The sequence below is a fragment of the Macrobrachium nipponense genome, chromosome 2, assembly GCF_015104395.2.
Source record: "Macrobrachium nipponense isolate FS-2020 chromosome 2, ASM1510439v2, whole genome shotgun sequence".
Classification (NCBI taxonomy): Eukaryota; Metazoa; Arthropoda; class Malacostraca; order Decapoda; family Palaemonidae; genus Macrobrachium; species Macrobrachium nipponense.
Genome location: NC_087201.1, coordinates 42859310 through 42874804, shown reverse-complemented (window position 1 = coordinate 42874804; position 15495 = coordinate 42859310). Strand labels below are relative to the sequence as shown.

The 15495-nt window shown below is 34.0% G+C and overlaps 1 protein-coding gene across 1 annotated transcript; it reads left to right on the top strand.

The window, feature by feature from the left end:
• The first annotated feature begins 786 nt into the window (after positions 1–786).
• On the top strand, positions 787–1632 carry LOC135221173 (uncharacterized). The gene has a single exon (XM_064258997.1). The coding sequence runs from the start codon at positions 787–789 to the stop codon at positions 1630–1632; it is 846 nt and encodes a 281-aa protein (XP_064115067.1).
• Positions 1633–15495: the final 13863 nt, after the last annotated feature.

The window sequence follows — 15495 nt, the reverse complement described above, 5'->3', positions numbered from 1 at the left end:
AACCAAAGTAGAGCTCTTTTGCCACAGTAATAAGCAAGATACAGTTACTTTTTTTCTAGCAGATCTGAAAAAATATGTAGCAGTAGCATTGGTTTCTAAATACAACGCCTCAAACAATTCTATTATGGAAGGAGGTTGTATGTTACGTCAATTATTATTGTTGTATGTAATTCTGCACGTCATTTGCCAGGTACTTTATCTCTCGATGATTTTAAGAAAGGGCAACTAGACCAACCAGAAGTCGTAACTTTATTTTGCTAGAGAAAGCCTTGAAGTCATCAATCTTTAAGAGAGAGTTACTGATGTTTCTTAAAGAAGAGTGAGCATCAGTAATCCATGCACCATATTTTGCTGGTTATAAACTTTATTTTGACAATAGACAGGACTGTTTCCTATCTATTGCACATGATGGAATAGTCCCTAGGACATAGATTTATGAATAAAATAGCACATAAGAAGTAGATATTCGATTAATATTCCATGCGAATTTCATTACTGAAAACTCGGAAGACCTTCAGCCAGCGATTTGTAGTACTTCACCATGATTTGCGTATCACTGTAATTTTATGGATGGGTGTAGGCAGGGCCGGATTTAGGGGGGGCAAAGAGGGCACCTGCCCAGGGGCCTCCACGTTTTAGGGGGCCTCAAAAAAAGGACCCAGGCTTAAATAATGTTTAATTTCAGTAAATATATAAGGAATAAAAGTTTTTTTTTAGTCAGGAATAAAACAAAATGAAAATGAGCTAGCCAAAGCACGGTATGATGCCAATGGACTCCATGACAAGATGCTCAAATTAGAGACTGCCATTTATGTTGTTTTTTGGCATGACATTCTTGGCCGAGTTGATGCTACAAGTAACACATTGCAAGACCCAAAACTTGATCTGAATACAGCAGTAGCAGTGTTGAAGTCCTTGGAATGTTTTGTACGTGAAAAGCGAGAGTGCTTTCATGTTTATGAGAAGAAGGGACAGGACTTATCTGGAACCGATGAATATTCTCCACCACGCATTCGTCACCGCAATGTGCGCCTGAATCCGTTGGATTATGGACGATCTGAGGAAGTAACTCTTTCTCACCCTGAAAAGTTTCGTGTTGATAATTTTCTTCCAGTAATTGATCAGTTTTTGAGTTCCCTTAATCAACGTTTGAAGGCCTACGAGAACACTTGTTCCCTTTTCGGTTTCTTATCTGAACTGGAATCACTGAGCTGTACTGAAATAAAAGCAGCTGCAGTAAAATTAATGTGTGAATATAAAGATGATCTGGATCAATCACTTGGTGTTGAACTTGTACAGTTTGCAGCTTTTTTCACCCAGTTTCTGGATGATTATGTTAAGACTGATAGCTTTGGGAAGGAACATTTCCTTTACAAATTGCTGCTAGACAAGAAAGTTGCAGATACTTTTCCTAATGTTGAGATAATGCTTATGGTCACAAATTGCTCTGGAGAACGTTCATTCAGCAAAATGAAGTATATCAAAAACAGACTTCGTACTACAATGCATCATGATCGACTCAGTCACCTGGCTTTGATGAGCATAGAGAATGACATCCTCAGAGACATTGACTTTGACATATTGATCACCAAATTTGCAAGGGCCAAGTCTCGTAAAGTGTCTGGTCTGTAAATACAGATACCGCTATACTTTTTCTATTCTACGAAGAAACTTTGGTTTCGATTTTAAGATTGGCGGCACTGAGTATGGGTCATGCTTCCTAATCACCTTCGAAAAATGCTCAGTTTGTACAGTCATCAGGTGTGAAGAGTCCTGATGAGTGAAGGCAAACTAACATATTTAGATTTATGGTAATAAAACATATGCTATTTATTTGAAATTGCTTTTCATAATCTTTTTATACTCGAGTGTACAGAGTCAGGAGAGGTCATTTTACACATGTGATTGAGATGACCAAAATTCATTACTGGCAGGACCGGCAGTGATGATTTCCCGGTGGAGCTTACAGCGCCCACCGGTGAGGCTTGCTTCACTTGCCACCCGCCTCAAGAAGGATGGCCCTCCACACAGATTGCCCAGGGGCCTCCACATGCCTAAATCCGGCCCTGGGTGTAGGCGTTCATTCTAGGATCACAGGCACATGATCAATATATCAGAGTTGTCAAACGAATTGACTGCCCCTATATGTGAAGTTTTATGCTTTTACAGGCTCTGACTATACAGCATCATTTATGAGGAAAGAAAAATGGAAACTCTTTAATTAAAATTATGAAGAGCAGTGAAAGATTCATATCAGCTCTGAACCAACTTGGTTCCGCGAGAGTTATAGACAAAGATTCTACTGCTATACTATTGAAGGGTATGTGTGTGCAATGCATGGACTTCGAAGCTTCACTGATGTCAGTGAAGCGAGATTGCACCTCTTTCGCAAAATGCATGCCCCAAAGAAAAATTCTGATCCTCTAAATAAGATTAAGTTATCTGTTGACCCCTGCTGCCTTCCGCCTTGCCACAAAGTTCTACAACAAAAACTGGTTAGAACAAATTATATTTCTTTTCCCTGGAAAAATGCTAGAAAAGCGACCCAATAGATTTTGAACCGATTGGACATTAATGGAAAATAAAAAATTACAAACTGTCTGTGACTTGTTATGAAGGAGAGCATGTGCCAAGAGATTTCATTGACGCATTCTATCACTCTTGAAAAATTATATGAAGAAGATAATGACTTGGATAAATGTACATCGTTATTCTTCTGATGAAGATACCGAGACAAGGATGTATAAATTGTCTTGAATTTATGTTTTTCGCATTCTTTGTAACTTGAGTGCTAATGTAATTATTACAATATATACCAAAGGAGAGTTCTTTTTCTTCAGATGGATTGTAAAGCAATGAATACTGAAAATATTTTGGCTAGAAAGGTTTACTCATATAATGTATAGTTGAATTTAAATTTATGCATATTTTATTACTTGTATATACTTAACTATAAGTGTATGTGTATGACAATCGATAAGACGGTATTTTAGGTATTTCAATATAGTAAATAATTACACCAAAATGACCAGCAATGAGCATTGATTGACATATTATGATACTTTCTTTTTTTATTATAAATATTCATAGAATACCTGTATATATCAAATTCGATGGATAAAACAGTTTACTAACTATTTTCGTAATGTATATAATTAATTCATTGTATAGTAATTATGTAAGGCTATATATTTTCCTTTATATCAAGGAAATGTAGATATTAGTATTTTATTATGTAGTGTGATTGTTTTTGTTGAATTATATTTTCGTCTTGTACACATATTCGAGACGAGTAAGATTATCTGGGATAATGATTACATACGAGAAGTGAAGGTATTTATTTTGCTGCTAGATAAGGCCACTTCACAGCCATAAGTTAAGTTCGTGTACTGAAGATTTAGATGGCTCCTCAGCATCTTTATCATTTAAATACGGTTTATTAACTTAAAAACTTTGTAAGTATGAACTCTATTTGAAACAAGTACTTTTATAAGGGTTTGACTATAGTTTCATGGTATGAGTTGCGTAAATATTAAATAATTCATACATATTCATTTTTTAGAAGACCTGGAGATTTTGACTTCTCAAAACCTATATATGAGGCTGATTTACAAAGTAAAGTTCCTTACGAATTTCTGTTTGCTCACCAACATTTTGGTAAGTAGCTAATTGTTGTGCGATCATTATTAACGGCAATATTAGTATTAAAATGTGACGTACCACCATATTTTTTAGAAAAAGGCTTAATAAAATCTCAACTCACAACTGCCAATCTTTAAGAGTTGCAGTTTTGAATACCCCAAGGTAAGACATTTCAAAAATACCCATTTGAAATCTGGTCATCTCTAGCATAAATGCCCCCTGGCTCTCATCAGGTTGACAGCCCTCGTACAGGCTTACCTTTCAGCAAAAAAGAAAATAGTGCCGTTAGACTTCATGTCATATCCTGCTTCCATCACATACAATACAGTGATTTTCAAATACTCGGACAAACAACAAACAGCCATTCGCTTCCCTTTTTAGAGAGTCCTTCTATATTAAACAACAATCACCAATACTCAACAGCCAAACCACCTCTGTTTCACTGTTTATTGCATAATTTTCTTGTTAGATTTTTTTTCTCCCTTTTACCCATATCATTTCACCCTCTTTCAGTTTCGCAGTCTTCTAACTCGCCCAGTTTGGTACAATTTAAACCAAAATGACGTGAAGCAGTAGGTTTCTCCAGCTTTTCTTTTTTGTACTAACATTTACCATTATAGGTCGGGGATATTATTATGCAATGGAAATTGGGATTCAAGCAATGAAAACTTGGCAGCAAATGATGTTGTCTTTAAACCTGTACTTTTGCAAAAATTCGGGTCCTGGCCAAAACAATTTTTTTTTTAAAGATAGCCGCTCCATTTTTCAAAATGGCGTCGTTCACAAATGTTCTCATGTCAAGTATCATCATACAACTCGACAAAACATTTAAATTAGTCAAGAATTACTCTACTCAGACGTTTTTACAACAATTTGGGCATGAATAGCAAGTAACGCCCAAAGGGTTAATGGAAAGCCACTTCCGGTTTCAAAAAGGCTGGCAAGAAAAATGGTAAAAACGGCCTTTTGATTAATTTAAACGTTAACGGAAGATTGCCAAATTCAAATTGGCTGGCAATCCAATCATTCCCGACAACAAGTACACAATAACCTTGATTAGGATACAAAATAGCCCAATTGCACGAAATGCTTTTTTTAATCGATCCTGACAATTTACAATGAACATAATCCTGTCACAAGAAAGCCCAGAGCGAAAGCACTTGCAGTTACTAAACTACAGTTTGATTTTTTGCATACACATTTTAAACGGTTCCTGACAAGATGGCAAGGCTAACAGAAAGGGATCGATGTCCATTTTGGGTTTCCCATATTTCACTCGTCTTTATCTTTTACCCCATCCCCAAACTTTTTCAGGACCTAGGCAGCTCTTTGAATTTCGAAAGATTCAAAAAACTTGACCCCAAACATGCCAACCTTGGTATGCTGCCCTCTTAATGTGCTTTATTAAAGCCTCCTTAGTTGGAGGGATTGCATCAACAGACCTTTTTTTCTCTCGCAAACAATTCAGAACGAGATTCATTGACTGCAAATATAGTTGTTGCCCTGTCGTACATTATGCTTACAAAAGCTTCAAGGATTTATATGTCAGACTCTGAAATTAAATCTGGTAACGTACCAAGGCGAATGAATACCTCGGAAGCATCTGGAAATACCTCCCATGTCTGCCACGCTGATTTTTTACCTCTTCCTAGAAATGCCGAGGCAGAATTGCAACCAGTAAAAGCGTGAAAAAATGGCAACGCTGATACAGGTATTTCCAATGATGCTGCAATATCATGTATAGGAAGTCATCGGAAATCCTTACTTCGACCAAAACCTATCCACATTCTATCAAGTCCAAGCTTTTCGAACAAGGAAATTCCCAAAACAACAACGTCAGTATCTGTACTATACATGGAAATGTCCTTACATCCATTGATGACTGCATGCTGGATATGAACGAACATTCGAGTGTCAGCCTCTTCATGGTTGCACGGGTACAATTGGCTTGTCTGAAATCTTATTTGTAACGACATTTTTCCCTAGGGTTACAAATATTTGTTTGTCAGTCTCAATGGTTACGATCAACCCACCAAGGAATGAATGGAAAGTGACTCCTAATTCAACTGTTGTATCCGCTGTTCGAACATATTCGCAAGATCAGTAAGTCTAAAAGCATTTGACTCTTCACTGTTTGGCACCGTTTCAATAATGTAAATTGTTGACTCGGCCAGAGCAATATTTTCGGAAACAGTTACATTTTCTTGTTCATCGGACTTATCTTCTTGTTTTTTCTTGCAAGATCTTTCTTTGTTCTACAAGCTAACTAGAAAACCACCTGCACTAAGTTTAGCTAGCAACCTTTTATCTTGCAGCGTCTCTGCGCAACTCTTTAACCTTTTAGTTAACTTCATGGTCATTGCCTCTCTTAAAGATGACACGGTGCCTTTTTGTCACACAGGAAACACTTGTAAACATTCTCGTGTGATGTCTCTCGCTTGTCGGACGAGTAAATTTTGGAGATTCACAAATTTCACTCCTCGATTCGGGCTTAGAATGATGTTTTTCTCCAGCACGTTCTAACTTGGTGTTGTTAAATCTGATTCGACTGCTTTGGTTATACTTAGCATCATTGTCTGTTAGAGTTTTCTCAATACCATTGCCGTCTACCAGCCGTCTAAGGTCAAGTGGAATAGGCCAACTATTTAATTCGTGAAATTTGGGAACATTTCTTGATAACATTTTGTTCCCATCAACTGAGGATGTTAACGATTCATCTGTGTCTTCCTGACCCAATCAACATTTAAACCAATTAGTTTCCCAACGATCTGTGGAGACTGAAGATAGGCACAGTCTTTTCGCCATGCTTAAATGAAAATCTAAGAATGCAAAATAATCTATACACAAAGGGACAGTATTATAAATACACAAGTGGAACTGGTTTTACTGGACAATAATTGTTTATCAATACAGCTAAGATAAGAGTGTTAACAGGCCGAGAGTTTATCCTTTTATCACCTGAAACTGCCCATTATTTGTATGGGATTCGACTGAATTCGACGATGGCGTTCCTACAATCATCCTGATCGTTCATCCATTGTAATTTAACTCCCTTTCGATCTGTACACCATCCAGAGGTAGTATGTCCATTCCTGCTTGGCTCGGCTATCCTGCGTTAGCACACCTTGTCAGTTCAGATAGAACTCTATGGTTGTACATACGTGGTTGCATGAGCTGAATAAAAACGAAGGTTAGTTGACATTACCAACTCCTGAGAAATACTGTGGGAGATTTTTTTTTTTTACATGAAGACAATTCCCACTACCGGAGGTGCTCCAGATAAAAGCAACAAAACCCGATGTTCGATGCATGTGGTCGTTTTTGTACTGCTTGTATATATATATATATATATATATATTATATATATATATATATATATATATATATATATATATATATATATATATATGTGTGTGTGTGTGTGTGTGTGTGTGTGTGTATCGTATATCTATAGTAATTTCTCTCTGTCTGTTTTTTCGTTATGCACACCCAGACTATGAAAGGTAGGGCTACCAAATTTTTACCATAGACTCCACTCCCCCGCTAGGAAGGTTTTTAGTTGAAATCCGAAATTCGAGGACCGTTTCTAAGGGGGTTATGACCCCTCTTTTCGTACCCCCTCATTTTGTTTTTACAAATTTCGGAGTGGATAGCAAACTCTTCAGATTTTCACAACTTTTTTGGCTTGACAGGCTCCTATGTGATTACTTATTCTGAAGTGATTGCATAATCTGCCCAGTATCAGTTGTCATTACGGACGGCATTCCCCATTTTCTCTCAAGCAACAACAGGTACAGCAGCTAGTATATTTAATAATATTATATATATATATATATTTATAAATAATTTATATTATTTATAATTATTTATTATATATATATATATATATGTATGATATATATATATATGTATATATAATATAATATAATATAATATATATATTATATAATATTATATATTAATTATATATATCATTATATATAATTTTACCTCCAACTTCCAGAGTAACAGCTCGTAGAACAATCGGAGTTGGGTCAGAGAAAGGCACTATACAAATACGTTTTCTATTATAATAATATGCAACTCCTCATAGTTACATTTTCTAGGTTGCAAACAGCGAATATGGCAACCAGTAAACTAACAAAATCAGAATTACAAATTACAATTAATATAAAGCATTAAAAATAAAATAACTAAAATATTAGCTAAAATACCAAGCAAATGGCTGTTGACAGTCTACCCAGATGGAAGTTAAAAACAAACTGCTCTACTCGCATAAAGTTACAACAAAAGGGAGAGTGAGAATTTATAAACATAAATGCAGAGAAAAAAACAACTCAATAAGACCAACAGGTAATAAATAATTGTGTGGACTATGTTTTGGAGTTCAACTGTGGTACAATGATGCTCAAATCTCATGCGACATGACTCCATAGGATTTCGTTCAAAATTCACTAACTGGCAACTAGCATGCTCCATATTTATCTATTATTTCAATGCGGAAACGCGATTATTGCATACAATATGGACATTATATGTTTCATTAGAGTGAAATCTGTCATATATTTCAAAGCTGTAAGAAAATGTCACGTGTGTCAAATTTCAGAAAAAACTCTTTCGAAACATTTTCAAAACTTTCGTTCGCACATCGCTGAAGCATTTGACCAAAATGAAGTCGTCATCAAGCATCAGTTCAAATAAATAAAAGAAACACGAAAAAAAATTGACATAACATTAATAATACTTCCAAAGACAACAATAAAATTTGAAATAATCCTATTTGATTGCTTTTACACGTCAATGCTGAAAAAATGTAATTATGTATATACAAAAGTAGAATGCGCCCACCGATATCAACGTGTGAGGGGAGCATGTGTGACGCATCTATCATTAGTGTCGGTGGAACAACAACCACCTGGTGTAACATAAGTAGGTCTACACTGAGTAACGACAATGAAATTATCTTAAAAACACTTACTTTATATGTGTTAGAGGAATATTGGGATTTTCATACATAATTAATTGTTATAATTCTTAAATATTTAAAAAAAAATTGTGGCATACTAGCAAATATTCGCCTATGCAATTATTCATTTTTCAAAGCCAAGATATTGTTCCTAGGCCTAGGTGTTAGATTTCTTTAGTTTACAATTAACAGTCACATCTCTCTATTAACAATTTCTGGCTAGAAAGCAAATGAGGTTATCAACCCATTCTTGTTCTTCAAGTTACCTTATGAAAGAATAAATTATACACCAAAAGCCAGGAGGACTTTTAAGAAAATAATATTTTAAACCAGTTGAAAAACAAGTGTTCCATACGCCTTGATATTAATACTTATGATATTTCGATTAATAGTCATCTTCTCCATTATAATCAAAATCATCATCTTTTATTCCTCAAAGAACAGGTAATCTCTACAAATAGAAACATTAGTAACATTACATCTCATAAGGCTTAGATTATTCTTTTAGGCCTATAAATCATTTTACAACATATAGGCAGCTAAAACGTAGCCTAAAACTTCAACATTCAACGAAAACTGGTTGTAATTCATATTCCTATTATATTCGTAAAAAAACAGATAATCTCTACAAATAAATTTATTAATAACAGACTATATCTCAGAAGGCTTTGTTATTTTTCTAGACCTATAAAACATTTTGCAACATATAGGTAGCTTCAACACAGTCGAAAGCTTCAAAATTAAAACAAGTTTTCAAAGAAAACTTGTTTTAATTCATATTCCTACTTTGAAAATGTTGTTATGACTGTTGAGCTTATCAGGTCTACTGTCATAATGCAGCAGACGTAGTTATGTTGATCGGTCCGAAGAGCATGTTAAGTGTGCTTTCGTTGATGGTAACGCTAACCTTATCACACCGCACTTTGAACTTAGCAGCGTAAAAAAAGAAAATCAGTTCAAATCACACAGATTACGAATTATACCAATGCATAAAATTGATCATATTTATATAGCCATAAGGAAAATAGGGCTAGCTGTGAATTCACAAACTTTTCGATATGTATGACATTAGAAAAAAAGTATAAACACTACTTGGCAACATCACGTTGAGTCTGAGAATCTGGACGATAACAAAAAGGAATCAATGTTCGTCATGACCGATTTGAGCACGCCAAACTGACAGTCCAATTAGATTATTATAAAAATATATTCTAGTATTGTTAAATCATTTCCATCTTGTACCTGTCCTTTTATTGAGAGGACTTTATTGCATATATATATATATATATATATATATATATATATATATATATATATATATAATATATATATATATATATAAAGGTTTTTGCAACGAAGGAAAAAATGAAATGCGAGATAGCCAAGCATTTTCGGTCAAGTGCGACCCTTTACTCAGACACAACTGACCGTACAGAGGGAAAACATAGTCAAAGTAGGCTTAATATCCAAACGGACATTACAAGATTAGCAATAAGGTCGATTTCACTCTACAGGCAAGATAAGCGATTTTTAGGCAGCCACACCTTGGAGGAGCACACACGTGGTCAACAGATGATTCATCCAGAAAACAATACATTTTGAACAAACAAGGAGGCATATACAACTTATTACCATGAAATTTACAAAAATGTTCCCCCCAAAAAATTAGTGAAAAGACGAAAAAGAGAGAGAGAGAGAGCGAGAGAGAGAGAGAGAGAGAGAGAGAAATAATAACTATATACATATTGGACTAATTAATTAGTAGTTCATTTATTTTAAGGTCCTTCATAAACATTTTACAAATACACGGGTCGAAATGGTACAATCCTAGACTAAGATTTAGGTTGTTTTTATTTGTGATTTGTATAATTGCTGATTCCAGTAAATTTCTTGAAACATAATCATTAGATCTAGCAATTACAGAGGTATCACCCCCATTTAATACAATGAGATTTTTCACTCATATGGATAAACAGTGCATTTGAAGTCTGGGCTGTTGTAACTGAATACATATGCTGCTTAATACGTACACATAAATTTTTACTTGACTGTCCAACGTAAAAAAGCAGATGTGCAATCCTTACAAGGAATTTTGTAAATGATGTTGTTATTTGTTACGGGACTATTCTTAATTAGCATATCTTTAATGGTATTGTTATAAGAGAACACTACATTAACATTAAACGATTTGAATATTGATTTTATTGTTTCAAATCCACGAAAGTAAGGCAAGCTAAGTACATTTTTAGGCATTTCTTTTTCATTAATAGCAACACTATAAAACTTTTTGTGAGCCTTTTGATAACATAAATCAATTATGAGGTGGGTAGAAGAGATCTTTTCCTATCTTTTTTATGTATTATATTTTTTGGTCATATTGTGGACTCGTGATACGCAAAGTACATAGGCATAGAAGAAAAAATGGAAATTTTAATATTAAGATGGTGGCCAGAATAAAAATGTACATATGTTAAATTATTTGTGGGTTTTCTATAAATACTGAATTTACATTGGAAAGATTCTCTATGTATTAATACATCTAGGAAAGGGATGACATTGTTATTTTCAATTTCAACAGTGAATTTTATGGATGGCACTAAATTATTCAATTTAGACAATAAACCATTTACATCGATAGCAACAGGTAAGACTACTAAGATATCATCTACATATCTATACCATTTCAAGGGGACAAGAGTGATATTCGGGAGGTGTCTTTCAAAAAATTCCTTATATAAGTTTATTGGTAATATTCTCCATTAAAAGTAATATCACTTTGGATATTAAGCCTACTTTGACCATGTTTTTTTCTCTGTACGATCAGTTGTGCCTGAGTAAAGGGTCGCACTAGACCAAAAGTGCTTGGCTATCTCGCTTTTCATTTTTTTCCTACATGGCAAAAACCTTTATTTATACATAGCATCACGTTTTATATACTTCGTGATCAAGTTATTATACATATATATATATATATATATATATATATATATATATATATATATATATATATAATATATATATATATATATATATATATAATATATATATATATATATATATATATATATATATATATATATATATATATATATATATATATATATTTATACTGAATTTACATTGGAAAGATTCTCTATGCATTAATACATCTACGAAAGGGATGACATTGTTATTTTCAATTTCAACAGTGAATTTTGTGGATGGCACCAAATATATATATATATAATATATATAATATATATATATATATATATATATATATATATATATTTATATATATATATATATATATATTAATAACTTGATCACGAAGTTTATAAAACGTGATGCTATGTATAAATAAAGGTTTTTGCTACGAAGGGAAAAAATGAAAAGCGAGGTAGCCAAGCACTTTCGGTCTAGTTCGACCCTTTACTCAGGCACAACTGAGTAAAGGGTCGAATTAGACCGAGGGTGCTTGGCTACCTCGCTTTTCATTTTTTTCCTTTGTGACAAAAACCTTTATATATATATATATATATATATATATATATATATATATATATATATATATATATATATATATATATATATACACAGCTGACCAACCTGGCACTGCCCAGAAAAACTATGAATAATAACTGATACACTCTAGCTCTCTCCTCCCAATAACCCTCTTCTCTCTCTTCTACTGCCTCTCTTCCTCTCTCTGTCTCTCTCTCTCTCCTTTACCTGTTAAATAATTGGCTAGGTTACAATGTCAATCATTTTTTACATTTTATATTTCACCACTTCTCACCCCTATTCTATATATATATATATATATATATATATATATATATATATATATATATATATATATATATATATATATAGATATAATTATGGATATCTGAGTATATACGCAAACAATGGATAACAATTAAGTGAGAAAAATATATTATACCAAAAATTACTGGTAAAAAGACAATGCACAGTTTAATCGGGTTAAGAAACAAATCGGGAATCAATGAGCCAAACGGACAGAAAGAAATGAAGTATATAGTTTACGCTAATCGAAAATAATATAAAAAGCAAGAAGATAAAAAAAGGAGATAAATTAAAACGTGCAAGCGAGCAGTATCTGCCTACTTCGTATTTCCGCATTTATGAAGCTCTCCGAGAGACTCTTAAAATCTCGGGTAAGAAGTTCGCCTAATTACTTTTCTCTTTTTCTTTCCCTTCAAGATGGACGGCAGGAGAGTGCCATGTCTTGAGTGGATGGGACTTCACTTTAGGGGAAAATATTCTGTGACACCCATGCCATGTTCTTTCGCTCTTGCGGGCAACCAAGATGAATACACACACGTGCGCGCGCGCACACACGCACACACACGTATATATATATATATATATATATATATATATATATATATATATATATATATATATATATATATATATACTATTATTTATATATATATATATATATATATATATATTTACTGTAAAAACTTAGCGCCCGTTTTATTGAGACTATCGTTTGTCGATTGTTCCCTTGTTACGGCTGTTGCCTCCTTACCTGTAGGTGTTTATTTTTTGTTGTAGTAGTTGACTGTGACTGCTGACACAGTAACTTTGACAGCGGCAGTCAGTAGCAGGCCAGCATAGAGTAAAGAAGCTGTCAGAGTCTTAGCAGCAGAACCTCGGGTGTGCTTACCTGTGGGCCAGATGGGAGCGTATGATTGATTGGCATGATTCGTCGTTTGGGGTAAGACCTCATCATGTATTGTGACCGCATCGTGTGGAGTATGACCTCATTGTTTGGAGCGTGACTTCGTCTGGAGTTTGACCTATTTTGAATGTCTGCTGCATTTGAGTGTTCTTTTTGTGATGGAGTGCGACTTCGTTGGGTGGAGTGTTATTTCGTCTGCAGTCCGACCTGTTTTGGATGTTCGCTGCATTTCAGCGTTCTGGTTCGTGTATGGCGGACTTCCTGATGCTGGATGCTCACCTCCTCAGTTAGACCCTATGGTGGTTGTATGTAGCCCACTTGCGTCTGTAAGACCTATTATGATTGCATGCGTATAACTTAAATATTAATTTTGGAGGGTTATTAGTGTTTCATCTGTAAATTTCAGATTTGTGTTTTAAAGGCGTATGCTATGAATTTATAGACAACTATTATGTGTTGTACTAGCCAATTTATTTTTGCTGCTGTTTTATTATGAATTTACTAACTCTTTTTGAAGTAATTTATGAAGTATGTTTTTGCATTGTTTCTTATTTCATTCATGAGAATCGTAATACTTATGGTGCTCTGGTTATGTTTATTGATTTAGGTCAATCACTGATCTATGAATGAGGGTTATGAAGCAGAGTTTGTGCTCACTCCAGTCTCAGTAGCTTTCGAGGACATGTATTAAGTAGCATAATGTTTTTGATGTCACGTGAGTAGTCTTGTTTATTAACTGTAGAATTATGTTTCGACGTTATGCATTAAGTGTCTGTGGTTTTATATAAAGCATTGTTTTTGCTGCTCAGAAGTGTAACGTTTATTACTTTGAATATTTTGGAATAATGACTTAATCTTCAAGATGGCTTATTTTGGATGTGATTGTTAACCCTAATTTTCCTGCTAACTCATTATTAATAACTAATAAGCTACGAAACTGGCGCATCTTTTATACTGTAACTTTGATGTTCATTCATTTTTTTCAGTAAGTGATGGCTTTAGATAGGAAATATTTAATTTGCTACTGACTCATTTGTGTAAATATTGATGAGGCTGATACATTTGTGCAATTGTATAAAAGTTTTAATTTTGATAACAAATTAGATTAAGATCACTTTTTGGGTTTTGCAGAAAAAAGCCTGACCTACTTTCAACTATTCGCTTCCCGCTGATTGGAAACACACATCAAGGCAAGATATATGGAAAACTTCGTAGAATCACAGACACATTGATTAGAAAACTGGACAGAAAATTAAACAACCTTCTCAACAACAGTGATTGGACCAATAACGCTAAAAGTGATCGTGTAGTAAATTTAAAGCAAATGAAAAAGTGCAAATGCAGTTCGTGCATTAGGCTTTGGTTTGCCGCTCTTCATTTACAGCAAACCCTCAGCTTTATCAATAGCGACATCTTTATATAAGTTTGAAAAATACTGTGACCTACCACAAAACCATTTAAACATTATCAACTGCATGAAATACAGTGCTACGTGTGCCTATCGTGAAAATAATTTCCCCGCTCGCTACAGAAAAAGTTTAAAACAATTGAAGAATGATACTAGCTTACACATTACTAAGGCTGGTAAATCCAATAGTTTAGTAGTTCCGGACAAAATCTACTACATAGGACGCATGCATGCTTTACTAGGAGATGAAACAACTTGCAAAAAACTCACAAAAATTCCGTTGGAACATATTCCTAAAGATAAAAGAGTATTATGTAAATTAACTGTAAAGTGTCCCTCATTACCTTAATTATATGGCCTAGTTAAAACACATAAGGAAAACAACTCTATGCGGCCAATTATTAGTACTGTAAGATCAATTGCCTATTAACTGTGTAAATATCTTACTAAATTTTTATCCCCGATACTTGGAACTTTATCTAATCAACACAGCCGGAATTCTATTGATCATGTGGAAAAATTAAACCCTAGTGATATCTATGTCAGTTTTGCTGTATGTTCCTTGTTTACAAAAGTCCCTATTGACACTGTACTAGAATATTTAAGTAGTAAGCTTGTATTACATGAATTACCCACGTCCGTTAGTCACATAATTTCATTAAGTTGTGTATTTGCGATTCCAGATTTACGTTTAATGGACAATATTACCAACAAATATTTGGTGTGGCCATGGGTAACCGCTTATCACACCTTCTTTCAAACTTAAACATGTAATTTTTTTTTTAA

Coding starts and splice junctions, on each gene's coding strand:
- LOC135221173 (XM_064258997.1), top strand. CDS start 787: ATGCTCAAATTAGAGACTGCCATTTATGTTGTTTTTTGGCATGACATT.